The sequence below is a fragment of the Heloderma suspectum genome, chromosome 17 (assembly GCF_057233095.1).
Source record: "Heloderma suspectum isolate Gila_16-S chromosome 17, 16-S_ref, whole genome shotgun sequence".
In the NCBI taxonomy this organism is placed as follows: domain Eukaryota; kingdom Metazoa; phylum Chordata; class Lepidosauria; order Squamata; family Helodermatidae; genus Heloderma; species Heloderma suspectum.
Window position 1 is genome coordinate 12,846,275 of NC_139474.1, and position 22,490 is coordinate 12,868,764.

Here is a 22,490-nt window from a genome sequence, read left to right on the forward strand (position 1 = left end):
TCAGCAGAGTGACTCAGAAAGAAAGGGGTTCTGCCTCTTCTAAGACCATGTCACTCATCCTCTTTCCAGTTTAAAAATAAATCTTTTGGGGTGTTAACAGTCACACATCTTCATTCAGGAGAGAGGGGGGAGTTCATTATCAGCATCTGGATGTCAAGAAAGCCTTTCTTTCCTCCTCAGTTAAAAAAAGAAAAACAAGAGGGGAAAAAACGCTCTAGAAACAGCTTCCTTGTCTTACCTCCCTCAGCCATGGACCAACCACCTCTCCTTCCAGGATCTGTCTCATCATGACCTGAGGTGGGAGAACTTCTGCCGGACAAGACAGAAAATCCGTCAAAAGGAACTCTTTAAACAGAAGAGCTGTAGCAAAATATTGCAGTGCTGTTGAGGGTTCTAGGAAACCAGTCATACCCACTTACAGGATATGCCATCACATTTCTACTCCTCTCCAGTTTTACATCTCCTCTACCACACAACCTACACTCAGTATTCTGTGGCATGTTCAGTCCCAAATGGGTTTTAGGGGTTGTTGTTGTTGCTGTTCAGTCGTTCAGTCGTGTCCGACTCTTCGTGACCCCGTGGACCACAGCACGCCAGGCCTTCCTGTCCTCCGCTCTCTCCCGGAGTGTGCTCAAGTTCATATTCATTGCATTGGTGATGCTATCTAGCCATCTCATCCTCTGCCGTCCCCTTCTCCTTCTGCCTTCAATCTTTCCCAGCATCAGGGTCTTTTCCAGGGAGTTTTCTCTTTGCATTAGGTGGCCGAAATATTTGAGCTTCAGTATCTGTCCTTCCAATGAGCACTCAGGGTTGATTTCCTTTAGGATTGACTGATTTGACCTTGCAGTCCAGGGGACTCGTAAGAGTCTTCTCCAGAACCACAGTTCGAAAGCATCAAAAGCAGTTTGAGGGGTAGAGTTTTTGTTTTTGCCCCCTTAAGGGTTCCCCCCCCAAAATGTTTTGGGGGGGGCTTTTACAAACCTCAGGGCTGCCCTAAGCGCGCTGATACTTTCCCTCTCATGCATGCATGGTGCCATTCTGGCTACACAAATGATTGGCACTCACACCCAATTATCACTAATAGAAGGAATTCTTGCCCTTGGAGGCCTGCCTATCGCCTTTCTGTATGAGTCACTCACTGCTCTGGGACTTGTAGGGGATGGAAGCGGGGGGGGGGGGGAGATAGCTAATTCTGCACTGAGTGCAATTGAATGATCCAAATGTACTCTATAGAGACATTTTGCAAGCGTATCATAACCGAAAAAGAGACCTGATAAAATTTTAAAAGATGGCACCTCAGATGGCTTCTTTGAATACTTCCTCGGAATAGAAACTCAGGCAAAATGTTTACCACTGTAACAGTACTAAGATTTCGGAGGGACTCCTAGGAGCAGATTAAGTTTACATCATGGGATGGATCTGACTCACTCCTGACACACACAAACCCCTGCCACCACCTGCTTCTCATGTACAACACTCAGCTTTCAAAAACTGGACTTGAACAGCTTCTTCGATAAGCAGACAAGCATCCCGAAACGGCTGCCCATTAGGTCTGGACAGCACCCCCTGTCAGGTTTTGACCCAGCACCCTTAGCACTGTGCAGAGACAGCCCTACAAAAATCCGCTCCAAAATCTGTTTTAGATATGGAGCAGTATACAGAAGGGTCTCCAAGAACCACAGAGCCCCAACAGACAGCTAGCGCCCCACGCTCTCTGCATTTACAGACTTGCCGGACTGACACAGCTACGGAGAGTTCTTTTCAATGTTCCTATAAACTGGAGTGCCGAAGCTCAGCCCCATGGGCCAAATCCGGCCCTCTGGAGTTTCCCAGATGGCCCTGTCCCTTCCTGAAGTACCGTCCCTTTCTCCATCTGGTGAGTGTTTGCTGGTTTCCTGGCTTTGGCACAATTCCCCCCCCCCCATTCTAAAAGGTTGAAATGCTTCTCCCAAGGCTTAGCTACTGGTGGTGAGAGCTTGAAGCTAAAACAGGCTGGTGTTGCTGGTTATTTTGATCCTGCCCTTTTTGCCTTTGGCTCTGCCCACCTCTGGAATGTGGCCCCCGAGAGTTTCTCTGAAATGGAATTTGGCCTTTGGGGTGGAAGAGGTTCTGCACCTCTGCTATATACTGGTGGTCACCCTTGCCCAAACGTGCCCATTCCAATTGATCATGGAAGCTAAGTGGGCCTCGGAGGAGGAGACCGCCCTAGGAATCCCAGGTGTTACAGCTAAAATGACCTTCTAAGAGTCTTTACTTTGGAATCTGCTTTACAACCATGTCAGACTTTTGCTCTACCTATACCAGGGGTGCAAAAGCGGGAAAGCAGGGACCCAAAAAGGAGAGAAACACCTCAGTTGCAAAGATTTTATTTGTGGAAAGCCCAATGTGTTTTGGCCTCCTTTTTTATTTTAAGGGCTTTTTCAGGGGGCTGTGATTATTAATAATAATAATAATAATAATAATAATAATATATGGCAACACATTCTTACATTATAAAAATTTTGTCTGATAAAACATCTATCACAGCCCATTGCACTAGGCCTGTGCATACAGTTTAGCATCAAAAAACATATAAATCACCACACACTGCAAATAGGCCAGTGCGTCTGCACAAATTCTTATAGCAAAATATCTCCTGTTGTAATTTACTGGCAACTTGTAAAGAGTGTACAGAAGGCTGTAATTTATGTTCTTGTTATTAGAGATGGGGGGGGGGTTAGAGAAGTTCTTTCTAAAAAGTTCTTGCATGTGTTCCTGAGATGACAAAATTGGCTCAAGGTCTCTCATATCTGGACAAGGCTGTGCTAGCATTGTCTACTCCACCCTTCCACCAATCTGGTGCCCATCAGATGTTTTGGACCACAGCTCCCATCATCCCCTGCCACCATGGCCAGGGATGCTGGGAGCTGTAGTCCCAACTCACCTGGTAAGAAGGAGGCTGGTCTACTTCTACAGGCAGTAGAGAGGGCGACCTTTCCCACTGCCTACCTGAGCCATTTTAAAAGGAGATGCCAGGAATCAAGCTTGGGACATTCGGCATGCAAAGCAAGGCCTCTTTACCCACTGAACTGTGACCCTCCTCCTACCTTCCTGGAGCACGAAGGGCTGGGCCAGAGGGTTTATCACCCAGAATTCATCCTTGTCCAGCTTCCGGAGGGAGTTCAGCGGGACAGTGGATGAGCTTCCAAAATCCACGAAGAACACAACGGCCAGATCCTCCACCTTGTCCAAAACCCAACACCTGAGGAGGTAGGAAGGAACAAGAAATGCCTCCACGTTTATTTTCCTCTAGCCCAGTATCCTGTTTCAAACAAGGGACAGCCAGATGCCCTGGGGAAGCTCAGAAGCAGAGCATGTCCTGCTGCTTGTCCCCAGCCTCTTTTACTGGGAGGTACACTGCTACTGCCCATGGAACCTCTGTTTAGCTATCACGACTAACGAGCCAGTGGCAGCTATGCCCACTCATGAACATCTTGAACAGGGCCTAGAACCTCAGACCTGGGGGTCCAATCCGGCCCTCTGGGGTTCTGCAGATGGCCCTGCCCCTTTCCTCTGCCGCCCCCCGCCCCCCCCCCCCAATCATTGGGTGGTTTCCTGACTTTGGTGCAGTTTTCTCCCCATTATAAAAGGCCAAAATGCCTCTCCTAAGGCTCAGTTCCGGGTAGGAAGAGCTTGAAGCTGAAATATGCTGGTATTTTGGTCCCGCCCCTTTGGCCGCAGCCACCACTGGAATGCAGCCCCCAGAGCTTCTCCCAAATGGAATTACGCCCTCAGGCTGAAAGAGGTTCTGCACCCCTGATGGACATCACAGACTCAAATAGGGGATACATTAGTTAACATCCCTCTCACCTGTTCCAGGCGTTGCCTTCGTCCCCCACAATGCACTCTGCCAGGCATCGTGTCCCTCGCTGAACATCCTGCTTTGCCAGGAAGGGCAACTGAGACTCTACTTCTGCCAAGGCAGTGAAGAGCATCTGCATATTTCGATGGCATTCCTTCATTTAAAAACACCAAAACAGCCGCTTGAGTATGTCAGCTTCTCTTGAATTTTCACAAACAAAACAAACACACAAAACCAGGCCAAAGTCCGGTTTCTAGCCCCCATAGAATTCATGCTCCACCGAAAAGGAACTTCATTTCAGTTTGGTTCACTTCCCCTCTTTCCCAACAGTCACATGCATAATGGCCACCAAAGGTGAATCCTGCCATTTATTTACATTCTTCCCAAGCCAGACTGGCTCGCCCAGGGGATGGCCATACAAAGTGTGTTAGAGCTCAATGAATCGCAGTCAACTACACTGTGGTGCATTGTGTGGTTATGTCTTTCACTGCCAGCAGGGGGGCGCAACTGCTTCGCTCTATCAGGCTGTGAAAGAACACACACACACACACAGTTAAGGAACCACACCCTGGTAGCGGTGTGCAAAGTGGTGAAGTATTTTATCAAACAAGGTGGGCTCCTAACAGAGTTCAGTGCTTGCACAGACCTCCGTGAGGTGGATAGCCCAGAAGTACGGCGTCTGTGGGATCGAGTCCATCACCAGCAGCCCCACTTTTCCAAGGACTTTTGCAATGGAGAACAGCCAGCCCGCGTCCTTGAAGCAATCCTTCAACATTTGCAGCAAGAATGAACTTCTAGAAGGGAACCCAAACATGGCAGGGTAAAAAGACCACTTCAGTTCAGTTGCTTAAAGTAAGTAGTATGGAAGACGTAATAACAGAAGCCAAGAGATTCTACAGGCCACATAGACTAGCCTCCCCCTGTGCTGGTGTCCTCCAGATGCATGGACTGCAGCTCCCATAATCCCTGACCATTGGCTGTGCCAGGCAGGGTTGATGGGAGTTGTAATCCCAAACATCTGGAGGGCACCAAGTTGAGAAAGGCTGGTCTTGTGGAGAACCCCGTCCCCTCTCCCCCGGCACCAACCACTGATTGTTTGGTCATTCCCTGGCTTCTGTGCAGCTTCTTCTCCTCCCCCATTCTAAAAGGTTGAACTGTCTCACCTAAGGCTTAGTTATTCACAGTAAGAGTTTCAAGCTGAAATATGCTGGTATATTTGGGACCCCGCCTGGTAGCGCCAAATCTGCCCCTCACCTCAAAATGGTTCAGCATCCCTGAGTTACCGGTTTTTTGCACCTTTCCCGGGTCTGCTTTCGGAGACAGGGCAGCTGGGAAACGTACACGGTATTCTGAAAGCGTCCAGCCATAAGATTTGTACGAACGTGTTACAACGCCAGCAGCTTCTGTCACTATGATAACTGGGGACAGATGAGCCAATGCAAACCACACAACACAATTCAACTGTAAGGAGAGCGCCAGGCGCACTGCAAATTTACGCAAATGGAAGGTTAATACCATACAGCTAATACTTCAGTCCAGGTAACCGACTGGTGTACACCAAGGGTCCCCAATCCCCGGGCCGCGGACCAGTACCGGTCCGTGGCCTGTTAGGGACCAGGCCGCAGTAGGGGTGTGGGAACCCCCCCTTACCTTCAGTCCTCAGGGGGGAGGCGATCCATCCCTCCCCCCTGCCCCAGAATCCTCGCCGGCCCTGGACGGTTCCGCTCCGCGGCGAGTCCACAGGGCGTCCCAGCAACCAGAAGTCCTCCCGCTGCTGGAGCCGGCGGGCCGCTCTGCAGCGAGTCCAGGGCCGACAAGGATTCCGGCGAGGATCGCCCCCCCCCGCGGACCCAAAGTAAGTGGGGTTCCCACACCCCTAGTGCGGCCCGGTCCCATTCCCCGCCCCCGGTCCGTGGAAAAATTGTCTTCCACGGACCAGACCCTGGTCCCAAAAATGTTGCGGACCGCTGGTATAGACAACAGCCACTGAGAGCAATCTCTTGATATTAGCAGATCAATGAATTTGTCCAAGATCATGGGTTGTATCCAATTTTAGTCTTACTTAGAGCAGATCCATTGAAATGGATAGGACTTAAGTTAGGTTAATGCTGGATACAACCCTTCTTCCAGGGTGTGAGGGGGGGCTTATATTGTTCCCCATTATTAAGATCCGCCTTCGTATTTCTCACTCACCGCATTTCCATGGGAACAGCATAATGGACCTTCTGCTTTAAAGGGGGAGAGATCTGGGTGCCAGCTTTGGGGACAGGATCTATGAGGAGAAGATAGGTTCAGGGAGATTTTAAGCAGGCACCACTCCCTCTAATAACAAACTCAGGTGGCGTGTGCTGACAGTGTTGGGACAACAACAAAACGGGGCCACCAGGAAAGAAGAGGATGGTATTGGCAGGCTCAGGGGAATCCCAGCTTTGCAGAAGTTCACCAAGAGGGCAAAACACCCAAAACTCAGTCCAATGAGAACTGAGCATGCTCAATAGCTACAGGATGCTGAGCATCAGTCAGAAAAGTGGTATGCTATGCTCGGAGATTGTAACTGGCTGGAGCCCAGACCAGGAACACTTCTCTTAGGAGGCAAAGATGTGCTGCAATGTTTCGTTGCAGGCTTCACCTTGTGCCTACCAAAAACTACTCTGACTATTTGTTGGAGACTACAGGTCTCAGAACACGTGGGCAGGCAGCCCTGCTGGATCAGACTAAAGGTCCCGCTAGTCTAGCATCCTGTTTCCCACAGGGGTCATAAAGATGCTCCTAGGTCAGGACTAGGGAACCCCCCCGAATCTGGCCATCCAGGGTTTCCCAAATGGGTCCCTTCTCCCACCACTGCTCATTTGGGGGTTTCCTGGCTTTTGCATGGTTTTCCCCCATTCTAAATGGGTAAACGCCTCTCCTAAGACTCAGCTACTGGCAACAAGAGCGAGAAGCTATATTATGCTGGTATTGGTTCCATCTCAGCCGCGCCCCTTTTGCCTTCGGCCCCGCCCACCACTGCGATGCAGCCCCCAAGTTTCTCCACAGCGGGATTTGGCCCTCGGGCTGGAAGAGGTTCAACACTCCTGGTTTAAATCAAGTCGAGTAATGGAGCATTGAAGTCTAATAAAGCAGAGTTCCTGATCCCGCCGGGGGGGGGGGGGGGGCGCTCCTATTCGCATTCAAGTGAACACGAGTAGAAGCCCCCTTCACGCCTTACCCCTCAACATGGGAAGATAGAAGATGGTGGGATGTTGGGGGTGGGACTTGCACGCGCATCCACTTCCCTTCCTCGCTTTTCACTGGAGACCTGCCTAGGCCTGATGTCATTCTTATTTCATTTAGCCTCTCTTAGGATGGGCCGTGGCTCCGTGGTAGAGCCCCTGCTTGCAGAAGGTCGCAGGTTCCATCCCTGGCATCTCCAGGTAAGGCTAAGGAAGAATCCTGCCTGAAAACCTGGAGATCTGTTGTTGCCAGTCAGCGGAGACAATACTGGGCGAGATGGACCAAAGGTCTGACTCAGTGTAAGGCAGCTTCCGAGGTTCTTATCCCCGCCCCCAAATTTCAGTTCCTCAGAGCACCTTGGGAGTCTTGAGAGGGGGTGAAATAGTTGTAAATGCTGCTGTACCCTCTGAAAAGGATATAAATCAAACGAAGGAACTGAAACAAAGCAGCATGGGAGCGTGGGGGGGGGGGGGGGATAAAACCCGAAGTGCAGCATACCGCAATTCCGCCCGAGCTCTTCATACGGGACTAGTTCCAAATCCTACAAACAAAATGAAGTTTGCTGATGGAAACTGTAGTCCAAAAACCATCTGGAGGGAACAAGTTTGGGGGAATAGCGGAAGAAAAACTGGGGTGCCCATATTTACCGGTATCTCTGTGTTCTTCTTTGGGGGCTCATGGACCCTCCTGTTCTCTGAAACGGCCACTATAATGCGCCGCCCGCTCACCAGGTTGCCGTTCAGCCGCTGGATGGCCAGCTGGACCGCCTCCGGGGAGGTCATCTCAAGAAAGCCAATACTGAGGAGCGGAAGAAGATGTACGCTTACCAGCTGCGTGAGCCAGTTGGTAAAGCTCTACAAACAAGAGCTGTTCTCTAAGATCCAGTTCTCTGATTCTCTAAGACAGCCTTCCCCAACCTGAGGGATTATGGGAACTGTAGTCCAAAACACCTGGAGGGTACCAGGTAACCCAAGGCTGGGTTTAGCATGTCGGAATAGGGGAGACCCGGGTTCAAATCCACACTCAGCTGTGAAGCTTCCTGGGTGACCTAGGGCCAGTTGCTCAGTCTGGCCTACATGACAGGGTTGTCATGAGGGTAAAACGGGAAGGGGAATTGTGGAGAGGGAAGGGACTTCGTAGGTCATTTAGTCCAGTCCCCTGCTCAATGTGAGATCTACAATGCAGGCTGCAATCACAGCATCCCTGACAAAAGTCCATCCGGTCTCTGCTTAAACATCTCTAACAAAGGGGAGCCCTCCACCTCCCAAGGCCATCTGTCCCACCATCAAACGGCTCTTACTGTTAGAAGATTCCTCCTAATGTTTAGCTGAAATCTGCTTCCTTGACATTTCCATGGGTCGGATTGAAGACCTGCATGACAGCCCTTCAGAAATCTTCAAAGGCCGCTATCATATCTCCCCATCACTTCCCCATCTCCAAGCTAAAACTAGGGATGTCGGAGAAATCCGCTGGGTAGGTGGGTGGGTGGAGTTAGATGGGTTTTCCTGGGCTCAGACCCCCGGACTTCATTTCAGCTCCTGCTGTGGCTGAATTTGCAGCAAATTGGGCCAGTTTGTGGATTTTCCAGGAATGTTGCGCATTTTTTAAAGTTCTGCAATCTGTGCAAATTACACCTGTAATTTGCTCAAATTGCTAAGAAACCTCCCCCCCCCCCCGCCCGCCAAAAAGAGCAAAAAAGTTCCCAGAGTTCAGGGAACAGTCCACAGCTCATCTCTTAGATGCAAAGCAAGTTGTACACGCAGCGGAACTCCATCGAGCCAAAAAAAGAGCCTGATATCCCAGCGCTGGACATCGCTAGCTAAAATATACCTGGCTCTTTCAACTCTTCTTCACAGGACTTGGTTTCCGGACACCTCGCCCTTCTCTGGACACGCTCCAGTTTACTAGTGGGGCACCTAGAACTGAACGCAGCACCCCTAAAGGTGGCCTGACTAATGCAGAATACAGCCAATGACTACATTCCATGACCTGGATGCTATGCTTCTGTAAAAGCAGCCCAAGACAGCATCAGCTTTGTTTGCAGCCGCATCACACTGCTGGCTCCTATTGAGCTCGCGATCAGCTATGACATCTGTTTCACACGTCCACTGCCTTGAGCTCTTTGGGAGAATGGCAGGATATACAGGTATGGAATTAAAAGCAAAAAACAGGTACTGGGGTTCACACATGAAACCCTCTGACCTGGAAAACCGCCATTCCGAATTGCAGGGGAAGAACTGGGCATAGTCACCAAGGCTTCACTCATATCTGCCTGTTGGTTTGATTATTATTTGATTTATTTTTATCTTATGTTTCTGTACTGGTCTGTACTCCAAAGAGCTCACAATATCACAGATGTTTTAGACTACAATGCCCAGCATTCCTGACCATTGGCTAGGCTAGCTGGGGCTTGTGGGAGCTGTAGTCCAAACCAACTGAAGGGTGCCAGGTTGGGGGAAGGCTGCGCTACAGCAATTAAGAGAAACCAAAGCCCTGTTGAGCTCTCGCTGCCTTTTCACATCCACATTCAGAAATCACACATGCACACACTCAATAGTGAAATAACATCCAGGAAGCAGGAGTGCTGGAATTGGATCCAGGAGATGCGAGAGAGAAAAACATGACACGCACACACAAACACCCGTACCTTTTAAATCCACTTTGACATTTCTTGACAGACTTCACACCAAAGTCCTTGAAGAGGTGGGCTATTTCCTCCTAAGATGGAAACCAGGGGAAAAGGTTCACAACAGACTGGTGAATGACTCTACCCACACCTCCCCGCAAATGACGTCACGTTAAGCCAGGAATCCTAGCTTATTAAACCATGAAGCAAAGTAAAAGTGTCCCAGTGAACACTGCCTGTTCACTCCCCTTTCACGTGAGCCAGTAAACTAGGGGCGCAGAACCTATTTCCGCCCAACAGCTGGACTCCATTCCAGAAAAGCTCTCGGGGGCCACATTCAGTAGTGGGTGGGGCCAAGGCAAAAGGGGCGGAGCTTAATACCAGCATATTTTAGCTGAAAGCTCTCACTGCCAGCAATGAAGCCTTAGGAGAGGCATTTCAACTTTTCAGAATGAGGAAAAAACTGCACAAATGCCAAGAAGCCACCAAGCGCTTGGTGGTTGGCGGAAAGGGGGTGGGGCCAGGCTCTCTCAGAACCTCATGGGCTGGATTTGGCCCCTGGGCTTTCAACCTTTTAGACCGGCGGGGGGGGAATGCGGCAAAGCAGGGAAACCGCAAAACAATCAGCAGTCGGGGGAAAGGGGATGCAGCCATTTGGGGAACCTCGGAAGGCTGTTTTGGGGTTTCAGGTAAATGGCCCGCCTGCAGTAAACAATCCGGGAAGGGGATAGCTTCATGTCCCATCCAAACCCAGGATTGTGGGTGCACCCAGACAATCCAGGCTGCATAAGCCAACTTTAAACCCAGAATGGCCCAGTGAGGACTGAGCATACTCAGCCGGCACAGAATGCTGACTGCTGGAGAGGTTGGAGAAACAGAAAACCAGGGAAGGGGCAATGGAATGGAGTAGCATGGAAAAAGCAATGGCTGGCCAGTTGGCACCCTGAACAGGAATACTCCACACTGCAACTGTTCGTTGCAGTTCCCACTTGTACATATGAAAGCTGAAAATGCAAGCATGACCAGGAGACTTCATTTTCTTTTCAAGAACTGCTGTTACTCTGGTCAAAAGCTGTTTGCCATTCTCAATGAAATGCAGTTTTGATGTTAAAAGTTTCATTTTTTTTCCTGGTTCTCAGCTGGGTTATAACAGCCAGTTCTCGTCAGTTTCACTGAACACAAGGTGAATGATCCACAGCGCTTAAGACATATTTTGTTTTTAGCCCTTTGGACTTACAATAAAGAACCTTTATATGCAAAGGCAGAGTATAAATGATCTAAAACACGCTTATTCTTTGAAACGGGTGGGGGGAGTTAGAAGGACTGCAAGAGAAGACTTTGATCAAAACCAAAATAAGGGCACAATCAATAGGATTGCTACTTGGAGGCTTCTGAGATTCATATGACCTGCCAGGCTGAAGCTGGCAAGGCGGGAGGAGCAGTGGAGGAGATCTTCATCTCCCCACCCTCCATCTCTGGCCATTTTCACTAGATGGGCTTTTCAGCCCATCTAGCAAGGGCACTTTGGAGGGTGAGGGAAGGAGGCTGGCCTCTCCCATCTCTTCCTCTCCCTGCCCACCGGAATGCCCCCTTTCCTCCTCCTCCAACGTCGCTTTTCCGACCACGGAGGGCAGCCAGCTCAGTTCTTTCTGCGCTGGCTGCAAGTGGTCGGATCTCTAACTCCCCCTTCCAAGGTCGGGAGAGCTGTCTCTGACCTCAGAAGGGTTTTTCCAAACAGTCCTATGGTCCCTGGGACACGCGCCCAGGGATCATAGGATTGCTCTCTAGTGGGAGTTATTTAGGAAGTTATAAAGACGGTTTCCCCACCCCTCACCCCATTTCACATACACCATTAAAGAGACAGAATATGCAAGTTTCATGAGAAACATTTAATTAACACAGAATACCCAAATACCACCTCCTTGATTTCCAACGGGAGATTTCCAACAAATATTTCCGTTTGTTTCTTCCTGTAGGACCCTAGAAAGCGCAAACAAGAGAGATTCAGAAAACCAGGTCTTGGACTGACACAGTAGTGATAGAAACTAAGAACGTAAGAAGAGTCATACTGGATCAGGTTAAAGGCATCTCTAGTCCAACATTCTGTTCACACAGTGGCCAAAGCAGGGCAGGAGTGCAGCAACACCCTCCCGCCCATATTCCCCAGCAACTGGTGTATATAGGCAGACTGCCTCTGAGACTGGAGGTAGCATAGAGCCATCAGGACTAGTAGCCACTGATAGCCTTCTCCTCCAAAAATTTGTCTACCCCGTTTTAAAGCCATCCAAAGTGGTGGCCATAATTACATCTTGCGGTAGCGAATTCCACAGTTTGACTCTGCACTGTGTGAAGAAGTCCTTCTTTTTATCTGTCCTGAATCTCACACCAATCAGCTTCATGGGATGACCCCATTGGGTTCTAGTATTATTGAGAGAAGGAGCAAAAAAGCTACTTTATGATTTCTCCAGCCGCAGTGCAGAAAAGTAGGGGATCTGCAGCTAAAACTCCAGTCCTGCTTTGTCTAGTTTTTTTTTTATTTCTGTACCTCTTATGTCTATAGTTTCAACAACTATTTCTTTCTTCCCCAAGAAATTTTATTTCGAAATAAAATTAACCAAATAAAGGCAACAAAAAAACATACATAATAATAAAATGCTTTCAACAACTTTCTACAAGTATTATGTATGGAGAGCCAGTGTGGTGTAGTGGTTAGCATGTTGGGCGGGGAGACTTCATGGGAACTAGATGGTCTAGTTCCCATGAAGCTCACTGGCTGACTTTGGGCCAGTCACTGACCTACCTCACAGGGATGTTGTCAGAAAAAATGGAGGACCATGTAAGCCACCTTGGGCTCCTTGGAGGTAAATAGGCAGGATATAAATGTAACAAACAAACAATAAATAATTCTTGTGTCAGCCGTGTTTGAGAGGCTTTTACAGAGTACAAGAGTATAGGTGCCTGCCTCAAGGAGTGTTCAATGGAAAATTCAACACAAGGAAAAACAACAGAGGAAGGGCTAAACAGGGAAGCAATATGCGTTTGTTTCCGTTGTGTGTGTTTAGGCTTAATTACACAAAACATGTTTCAAATTTACAAAGTGAGAAGGGCATACTCTGGATCTCTTTGCAGTTTTAATGCATAGCTGATCTGTTTTTGGTCGTCCTGGGGAAGCAAATTGTGCTTAAGGAAGCACAAAGTGATCTTGCCGGATCAGATAATTGTTTCCTTTGCAAAAAAAATTTTTAGCACCACTGTGAGGGATCAGCGGGGCTTGCCGCCTCTGACCAAGCACTCGCTGTGCGCCTGCAGCTGGCCCCATCCGCCAAAATGAGCGTCACCTGAAATGGGGCCGAGGTGGCAGGAAGAGGGAGAGAAACAGGGAGGATAAAAGGAAGATGAGAAAGCAAGGAAAGAGGTGACTGCGGGATGAAGGAGACTGCCCATGAGCAAGGACAGCAGAGGAGGCAAGCCAAGACGGACAGAAAGAAAGGCAAGAAAGGGGAATGAAAGAGGAAGGAACTTGGGAAAGACAAGGAAAAGGTATACCTGCCTGGGAGGGAAGGGCGGCCCCCGAATGGGGTGAAAAGTTAATGCACAGGCCCTTTAGGATGCTGGTGACACTGCCCCCTTGGGGGACAGAGAGGCTTTCCAACCTCCTGTCATTAACTCCAGCGTGGCAGGACGGACTGAGCTGTTGGCTGCTGGAGAAGGTGGAGGCACAAGCAGGACTGCATTTTAGAGGCAAAGCAACAAGGAGTATTGTCTGAGGAGTGGGCAGCGTTGGGCTTAGTGCAGAACCCTTCTTCAGCTAGCACTCTGGACCAGGACTGTTTCCCAAGGAGGAGAAGATCCATCCCTTGAATGCCACAGACTGTTCTGTTACTGTTGATGGAGAGCTAATCCCTTCTGTGTTATAGTTTTAAGGGGACTGCCAGTGAATGTAACTAGGACAGTCCTCATCAATAAAAGCTGTCTTAACACTCACATACTGTTGCCATTCTGATGGAGATAATGGATCGGGGGGGGGGACTGATGTTCCCCTCCCTCAAGACCCGCTAACAACTGGGTAGGGGTGTGTGAAAATTGCATTTGGTTTGTCTTTTTTTATATAAGAAGTCATCCAAATTCACAAAATTTCTTCATAAACGGGACAGGGAAAACCTGAGATTTATTCGAATGTGTGAGAAATTGAAACTGAGGCTTGTGGGTGCTTAGCTCTTAAAAAGTCTGCATTTGCATCCCTGTGCGTTCACTATGTTGGCAGTGGGAAATTAGGGTTGCTACGTCTTTTTTTCTCAGGCCGCTTATCTTTAACAGCTATATGGCAGGTAGGTACAACACAGGCTTCTCCATGCTGGGAATAGCTGTACCCACTTAATTTGGCTGGCACAGATAGGTGGGAGTTTCCTTTCAGTTTGTTTTTAAACAAGAATTTGCCAACATTTGCTATTGACTTCATAAACAGGATGGAAAGAAGTTGAGATTTTAAAAATTCAAATGTGGGATAAACCAAAATGGATCATCCATCCAGGCACAAGTATCAACAAACACACACACAGCGCCAACAAAACCTCGGATTAAAACCTCTCGCATGCCGTTTGTAGGCTGTTTTCCAATCTGGGGCTCTCGCCTGCCCGAAGGAGAAAAGATAACTCGGAGACAGGACACAGCTATAAATAACAGGACAATGGCTTTCTGACTTCTGACCCCAACGAGAGGAAAAATATTTGACCATAATGGATTATGTTCTTTCAGGAGCCTTGCAGTCACATTGTGTTAAAATCCTAGGCGAGGAGGTGGGCGTAGAAAAGATTGTTATGGTTCCTATTTCCCCCTGAAACGGGTGCCAAACACGCACACACACCCCTTAATATACATGGCAAAAGAAGTAGCACTGGCAGTAGGGGACAGGAGGGCTTTGATCAAGCCACACGCCAGACATTTTGTGGCAAGGGGGCTTAAGTTGGGGCCGGGGGGTGGAATCCTTGCCAAGAAACCAAAGGGGAACGGAAACAAAACCAGTAAGACGGGGCAGAGGGGAAAGAGGAGAGATGAAGCTTCAATGTGCACAAAAATCAGTATTTTATTATTGGTCCGATAATAAATGGCACAGCCAGAAATGTAGACACAGGGGACCTTGAGATCTATAAAGTGGTTTACATTTCATTGTGTTCATACTGAATGTAAACACCTTTGAGAAGATTTTAAAAGGAGAGGGCTTTCCTGGTGGTGGCTCCCCGATTGTGGAATTATCTCCCACTGAGATCTGCCTGTGCCAACATTGTCACCTTTTCGATACCATTTTAAGACTCGGCTCGGCTCCCATGCACTTGATGGCATATGATGAGGGTTTTGTTTTTACAGTCAGTTGTTTTATCAGGTCTTAGTATTTTATTGCACCCTTTTTCACCTGTTTTAAAATTTCTGTATGTTAAAGATTTTATATTAGTTTATCATTATATTTATACCCCAACTTTTTTCCTCTTGTAAGGAACCCAAGCTGGCTCTCACATAGTCCTCCTCCTTCTCTCCATTTTATCCTCACAACAACCCTGTGAGGTAGGTTAGGCTGTGAGTCAGTGACTGGCCCAAAGTCATCCAGTGCGCTTCATGGCTGAGTGGGGACTACAGCCTGCAACTCCGCAGTCGAATACTCTAACCACTACAACACACAGGCTCTCAATTTATTGTGTTTTAATTAAGTTGTATTTGGGGGCTGTAATTACTGCAAACCACCCAACGAGGTACTGGGTGGTACAGCAGTGAAATAAAGGAATGAACGAATGAAATAATAATAATGGCCTTGCACTTGCCAGTCAAACCAGCTCTTTTGCACTCATTGGCCAGAACACTGGAAGGCAGGATCAAGATTGAGCAATAGGGGAGCACAGGTGAGGATTGGTAAAAAAAAAAAAAAACAGTGCTGGGTATCCTCAGCCCCCTAACAGGAGCAGTACCTTTCCAGGCCTCCAGTCAGCCTGGAACAGAAGCCTTGTAGAGCTGCTTGGTGCTCAAGAGAAGCCCATCCTCATGAAACCTTCTCCCACTATACTTCAAATATACCAAGGGTGGGCAGAATCTAGATTTGGTACTACTGTGTAGTAGAAATGTACTGGTAGATTTCTGGGTGACTTGCAATAAGTTGACATGGGATTCCAACTAGGGATGTCTGCCATTTGAAAATCTGCCCTTTGGGGGTCCACCGGATTCCCACTGCCCACCCAGCTCGGCTTGCATAGGGAAACATTTCCCCTCCCCAATAGAAAGTTGCACGAAGTGGAGCTGCAATTTGTGTATTTTGCGAAAATTAAGGTTGGAATTTGCGCAGGTTTCTATCGATGAGGAAAAAAATGGGAAATCCACAAGCTGGCCAAACTCGATGCAGATCGAGTCGGGCCAACTTGCAGGGAAGCAAGCCTAAGTCCCGGGGACCGAGCTGCTGAAAGCTTGGCGAACTCTACACCCTGGACTCCTCCGGGTTCCTCCGACATCCCTAATTTTGACTCCCAATGGTCTAACAGCAGCAGCAACAAAATGGATGCATTTCCACGTAATGCTAAGCCATGATGTAGCACTATGTCAGGGACGTCAAACCTCAGGGCTAGATAACATTTTGGAGAAGCTCTCGCCCATTCCAGTGGTGGGCGGAGCCAAAGCAAAAGGGGTGGAGCCAAAAAACCAGCCTATTTTAGCTTAAAGCTCTTCCTTCCAGCGGCTACGCCTCAGGAGAGGCAATTTCAACCTTCTAGAATGGCGGGGGGGGGGGGGATGGCACAAAAGTCGGTAAACCACCAAATGATCAGTAGTGGGGGGAGGGCATTTAGTGAACCCAAGAGGTTTGGATTGGGACCCTAGACCTGAGGTTCAGCACCCCAGTGCTATCTGCACCATTAGAAAAGAGCCCACACAAAACATTCCAGAAATTGAGCCGTATTAACTCACCAGGAGGTTTGGGTGGATTTGTTTTTACAAGCTTCTTGTGGGTTTGGGAATTACTCCTCTCGCTGCTGTGGTTTGACCTGAGAACCAAGTTGAGAGAAATCTCAAAATCGTATGATTTTAAACCAATTCATTGATTAAATCGCAATCAAACAAGCATCTCTAAGGGGGAAAGAAGCAGTCTGCTGCTCTTAAAACGACACACTTCTGTGTCACAACAGCAGGCGCTGCCGTAAAAGGTGTTGTCCTACTTCTCTCACGGACACACAGAACTCCAAGACGGTGTGCTTCCCCCTCTGCAATTTTAGAAGTTCAAAAATAATTAACGACGACTAGTACTTCTACATATTTTGTATGTGCATCGTTAAGTTATTCAGGGGCACCTCTTCAGTTGACCATTTAAAAAAAAAAATCTAACCCAGCTTTCCCCAACCCAGCATCTTCCAGATGTACTGGACTACTCGACTTCAACTCGTACCATCCCCAGCCAGCACAGCTAATGGTCATGCTGGCTGGGGATGAAGTCCAACAGAACTGGAGGGTGCTGAGGTGGGGAACACTGATCTAATTGATCGATCAACAATTGCACTGGCACGTAGCACTAGGCCATTGTTTTTAGTGTGATGTACACACGCTTCTCCCCTGCTCCTTGCCTTGCCTCCTCCCATGCAGCTGGGAGAAGGAATAAACCAGGATTCTGCTTGGCTTTCACCAAGTCTTGGCTTGCTGTTTCAGGAAAACCAGGAATAGTGGTTTAAAATAATATTCTACTTTGTTAAACAAGCCAAGGTTTGTAGCTGGCTTGTTTAGTAACTGGCTGGAGTTTGTTTTAAACCCCGATTCCTGGTTCACGTGAAACAACAAAATGAAACAGAGGATGCTTCCAGATGAGATTCCAGCCATTGCTCAACCTCATTTATGGAAGTTTACCAAAAGGGGGTTGGGACAACAGCATCTTCTATTTGTAACACTGCCATGTATTTCCCCACTGCTTCTGCCATCTTTTTTCATTCAGGAGGAGAAGATGGAAAACCGCCACTCAACGTCTTCTGACTAGGAGTGCTGGGAGCCATCCATCTCGAAGAGCCTGTGTATCCAGGTCAATTCCTCTCCCTGGCAGAAGGGATCACAGAAGGCTTCACTTGTCTGCTCATGCATGTAGCACTAAACCAGCCTTCCCCAAAATGGTGCCCTCCAGATGTTTGGGACTACAACTCCCATCAGCCCCAGCCAGCACGGCCAATGGTCAGGAATTCTGAGAGTTGTGGTCCAAAATATCTGGGGGTAGCAGGGTGGGGAGCTCTGCACTAAGCCACGGTTCAGCATTACGTGAGAACCGCAGCTCTAATTTTTATGCACTTTTCTCGGTTAATAGGCACCGCTGGGTTGCTGGTTTTTTTCATAAAACCCATCACCGCAAAATGAAGTCTGCTGATGTGTAATTGTGCTGGTTCACATTTCTCCACCCCTCTCCAGCTATGCCTCTCACCCTCTGCTCCAGATACTCACATCCTCAAGGGGTTCCGGGAGACAGCAACCTAAAAACGAGAGAAGTCAGAGTAATAAAAAGATGGGGGAAGAAGGCACGGAAAGTGACTGGAAAGGCATGTTATCATAATTCCTTCCAACAGTGAACTTGGGTGGCTGTGTGCCAATCACTTTGGAAGCGAAACGGGACCGCCCCAAAATCAGGCAGAGGTTTCTACATACTTCATGGACTCCCTAGGCATGTAGAAGTATAGCAACAAAAAGTATTTTTGTTAACCATCCCCAAACCGCCTGACAATAACCTGTGAAGCTCCAGGAGGCACAGAATGCCAATGCCAGTAGAGAGAAAAAACAGTCTAAAGCAGGGGCAAGGAACATGAGGCTCTCCAGTTACTGTTGGACTCTAACTCCCATTAGCCCTTACCAGCAAGTCAAACAGGCATGATGGGAGTAGGTCCAACATCATCTTGGGAGTACAGGTTCCCCATCCCTGATCTAAAGGAATCAGAAGTCAGATGCACTGTGCAAATCTATCGACTGCTCTCAACTGAGACATATTTGCACATAATGCTAAGCCCAAAATGCCAGCTTAATAAACCACAATGTGAACAAGCTGGGTGGTAGTTCACACAGCCCATTTGCACCTGCTTTGCTCCTCCCTCCATGTGAACAAGAAAATAAATCGGGAACAGATAGATCCGTGTGACATCCAAACACACAATCATGGTTCAGTGTGCCCAAATAAGCCAGGATTTGTATGCCAGTAACAAACTTTGGTGTAAAGCTGGCTTCCAATCCTGGCTTGTTTAGCCCAAGAAACCATGATCCTGGGTTCAGGTGACACGCTAAGTTGCCTGGTTTGCTTACCTGCTCATGCATGGTTTATTAAGCCAGAATTCTTAGCTTACCATTATGTGCAAAGTGGCCACAGAATGTTAGGTCCTGCATGAGCCTACCGGCTTATTAAGATCATAATCAGAGGCCTTCTTCTGCGTACTATCCTTGAAATTCATCTGGCCTTTACAGTAGTCACGCCAAAGCTCTGGAACTGGCTTCCGAGGAGCAGGTCTTCTCGCCCCATCCCCTTGTAACATTTCAGCCCCTTGGTTTCAGAAGCGACCACATCTGGCTTTAATAGCTAGACAGGTGTGCTTTCACATGGTTGATAAGGTTCTAATGGAGGTGGCTGCTTCATCCCCAGAAAGGTACCAGTAAGAAAAAGCTCAGCATTACATCTGAACCCAACTCCTGGCTTGACACTCCCAAACAAGCCAGGAATTATCAGCCAACATCTGACTCTGGCTTGTTAAGGGAGTGACATACCAGGAATCCCAGATCGCCTGAACACTGTCAGGGAGAGGAGTTAGGTACAGACTATGCCTTACTCAGCTTCGTGTCTTCCAGATGTTTTGGACTTCAACTCCCATCAACCCCAGCCAGCATCACCAATTGTCAGGCAGTGGGGGTCCTAGTTGAAAACATCCGGAGGGCACCAGGCTGGGGAAGGCACGGTCAGTTTGGTTCTTCCTGCTCTCACCCAACCTGAAACATCTGATGCTTCCAGGTTATTTCAAAACGGAAGCACCACAGCAGCTTCCTCTGTCGGATCAGGACCTTTGCTGCTGTTTCTCTCCGGCAGGACCACCGTGCTCTTAACAGGTCTGCAAGAGAAGACACTCAACCAGAAGATTATTGGCCACTATTAGCCAGCACGGCTCAATGGAACTGCCATCCACAGAAGCGGACTAGCCCAGTGCGAGACTGCTACCTCCCTGCACCATGTAGAAGCAGCCGTTCTCATAGGCAAAGACCTTTGGCTCGATCCACAAAGGATTCCCACCACCCACCCACAGTTCACTTCCATGCCAGGACCAGAGGATGTTCGCTTTCTTCACATCACACAATTGTTTTACGTTTAGCTTAATATTATAAACAAAACACCAAAACATCAACCGAAGCAGCTTCCAAAATAGAATTTTAAAAGGGGGGATTTATATATTTTCATATGTTTATATGTCTTTATCACATGATAGTAGGGTTGGAAGGGGCCTACAAGGCCATCGAGTCCAACCCCCTGCACAATGCAGGAATCCAAGTCAGAGCACCTGAGAGATGGCTGTCCAGCCTCATCTTAAAGAGTCCAACCCTATGCATGTTTAGACAAAAAAAAAGTCCTACAACTCCCAGCATTCCCAGTGCTGGCTGGAGAATGCTGGGAGTTGTAGAGCTTTTTTCCCATCTAAGCATGCATAGGGTTGCACCCTAAACAAACAAAATGTGTTATGGCAAAATTCGGATTTTGTGATTTTTAAGCCCAAGACAGCCCTAATTAAAAAAAAACATGATCTGACTCTTTATCTGCTACTTTTCCCCTTTTCTGTCTTTTTGTAAATGAGGGCAAATTTAAATGCCGCTGCTGACTCGTCCTCTCTCGCTCCATTTTAGAAGTCTTTCCCCAGTTGTACGACTTTTTTCTGTCTAAACATTTTTTCCTGTCTTTAAGGCGGAATCCTAAACATGCATAGGATTCCGCCTTAAATTGGTGTACTATAAAACACTGAAGGTATAATGACACGGCATTAACGCCTAGGCCGCAACTGCACATGTAGTTCCCTGGGAGTAAATCGCTTTGGACTCAGCGGCGCTTACTTCTGAGTAGGCTGGTGCAGGACTGCAGCGTTAATACACTGCAGTCTGTAGAGTTCAAAGACATTGAGCAATTCGAGGGGGAGGCTGATCTACAGCTCCAATGGGACATTTTCTAACCCCCACACGCATCCCTGAGCACATGAGACCAACTGCTTTCATTTACCCAGCCGGATCGCTCACCCGTTGGAACGCGCAGCAGCCCTCTTCAGCAACCTCGCACGTGCTCCTCCAGCGCGCATGCGCAAGCCTCTCCCTTCTATGTTAAGACCACGCCCTCCCTTTCCCTTTCGCCGCCCTCGCAGAACTGGGGGACCGGGCCTGTCGGATCAGCGTGGAGGGCTGCAGCGCGCATGCGCGCTTGTTCTTCGGCGTGGCCTCGAGCAGCGCTCGAGCTCGTGTCCTAAAATTGCGGCGGTATAATCTTTGGGCTTATTTTATTGTTATTTTTACACATCCCTCTGTGTGCCTCCTTTTTCTCTCCCTCTCTGCCATGTTTATAAAAAGTTAATATTACCAGTGTTGTACTGTGTATTTTTACATATATGTTACTGAACAGTTTCAGCAGCCCTGGTTAAGGGCCACCATCCCATGCAAAAACAAAACGGAGGGGGGCACATTTAATTCCACCTGCGCCCCTAAATATAATTAATTGCAACGCTAGATCTCCGGCACACAAAGGCATAGCATTTTGCACAACTTTATTCATACAACTTTTTTTCTGCAGTGGGATTTTTTGGTGCAAAAAACACAACAACAAACACAAAAGCACCAGCCACCACGTGCGTTTTTTCTATTCCTCGCGCAATACACGTATCACGTTTTATTCCCAGGCTTTTGCAAAGTCACCACTCATCCGGCGAGGTTATTTTGCAGCGCCGGATTACTAAACAGAAAGCAAAAAAACAAACCACCAACCCAACCGCGCAATGATGACTCCGTCTGAGCGATCGTCACTGGCTTGCTTGCAAAGTGCCAGTGGCTCGGTTGCAACGCGCACGGCGATCCTGAAGAACGCGCACGGCGGGGGGGGGGGTTACTCTGAAGTAAAACTCACTGAGCGTTCACATGTTTGGAGAAGTCTGATGTAGACACAACAGAGACGAATATATACATGGATAGATAAAAGGGGAAAATGAACAGTTTTTCTGGTTTTTTAATCGTGTCCTGGTAATTTTATCTTTAATTGTCTTGTTTTAAACTGGTTTAAATTCTTTTAAGTTAAAGGTTTTATGTGATGTTTTTATCCTGTTGTGAACTACCCAGAGAGCTTTGGCTATTGGCCAGTATAGAAATGGAATGAATGAATATGTTGTTGCTGTTGTTCGTGTCCGACTCGTGTCTGGTGGTGAAAAGAAAATCCGATGCTGTAAAGAACAATATTGTTTAGAATGAGTATGTGCAATGCTTTAATAAATAACGGCGTGATCCTACGCATGTTTAGACAGGAAAAAGTTCTACAACTCCCAGCAATGCTGATTAAAACCCCTAAAAACCATTCATCTCTTCCTTTATCCATCCATGTATATATTCGCCTGTGTTGTGTGTACACCAGACTTCCCAGCCAGGTGCCCCCCAGATATTTTGGACCCCAACGCCCATCAGACCCAGCCAGTATGGCCAATAGGAATGCTGGGAGTTGTAGGGCTTTTTCCCCCTGTCCAAATGTGCATAGGATTCCGCCTTAGAATGTTTTAAACACAAGCATTTTAGCGCTATCTAACAGAGGCGGGTGGC

At 48.0% G+C, this 22,490-nt stretch overlaps 1 protein-coding gene across 2 annotated transcripts in view; it reads right to left on the bottom strand.

The window, feature by feature from the left end:
* Positions 1–22,490, bottom strand: part of TDRD10 (tudor domain containing 10) — a 31,398-nt gene that overhangs the window by 3,191 nt on the left and 5,717 nt on the right. Inside the window, exons 1-12 of one of the 2 annotated variants that reach the window (XM_084824804.1) lie at positions 20,757–20,986; positions 18,129–18,157; positions 16,623–16,699; positions 11,599–11,660; positions 9,702–9,772; positions 7,702–7,852; positions 7,553–7,595; positions 6,035–6,113; positions 4,488–4,635; positions 3,850–3,995; positions 3,087–3,241; positions 239–309 (exon numbers count right to left, since the gene is read on the bottom strand). In XM_084824804.1, coding sequence (XP_084680930.1) covers positions 239–309; positions 3,087–3,241; positions 3,850–3,995; positions 4,488–4,635; positions 6,035–6,113; positions 7,553–7,595; positions 7,702–7,852; positions 9,702–9,772; positions 11,599–11,660; positions 16,623–16,699; positions 18,129–18,130 — 1,005 coding nt within the window. In that variant the 5' untranslated portion in view covers positions 18,131–18,157; positions 20,757–20,986. Of the gene's footprint in view, positions 1–238; positions 310–3,086; positions 3,242–3,849; positions 3,996–4,487; positions 4,636–6,034; positions 6,114–7,552; positions 7,596–7,701; positions 7,853–9,701; positions 9,773–11,598; positions 11,661–16,622; positions 16,700–18,128; positions 18,158–20,756; positions 20,987–22,490 lie in introns of those variants that run through there. The other variant, XM_084824805.1, reaches the window with a different exon arrangement.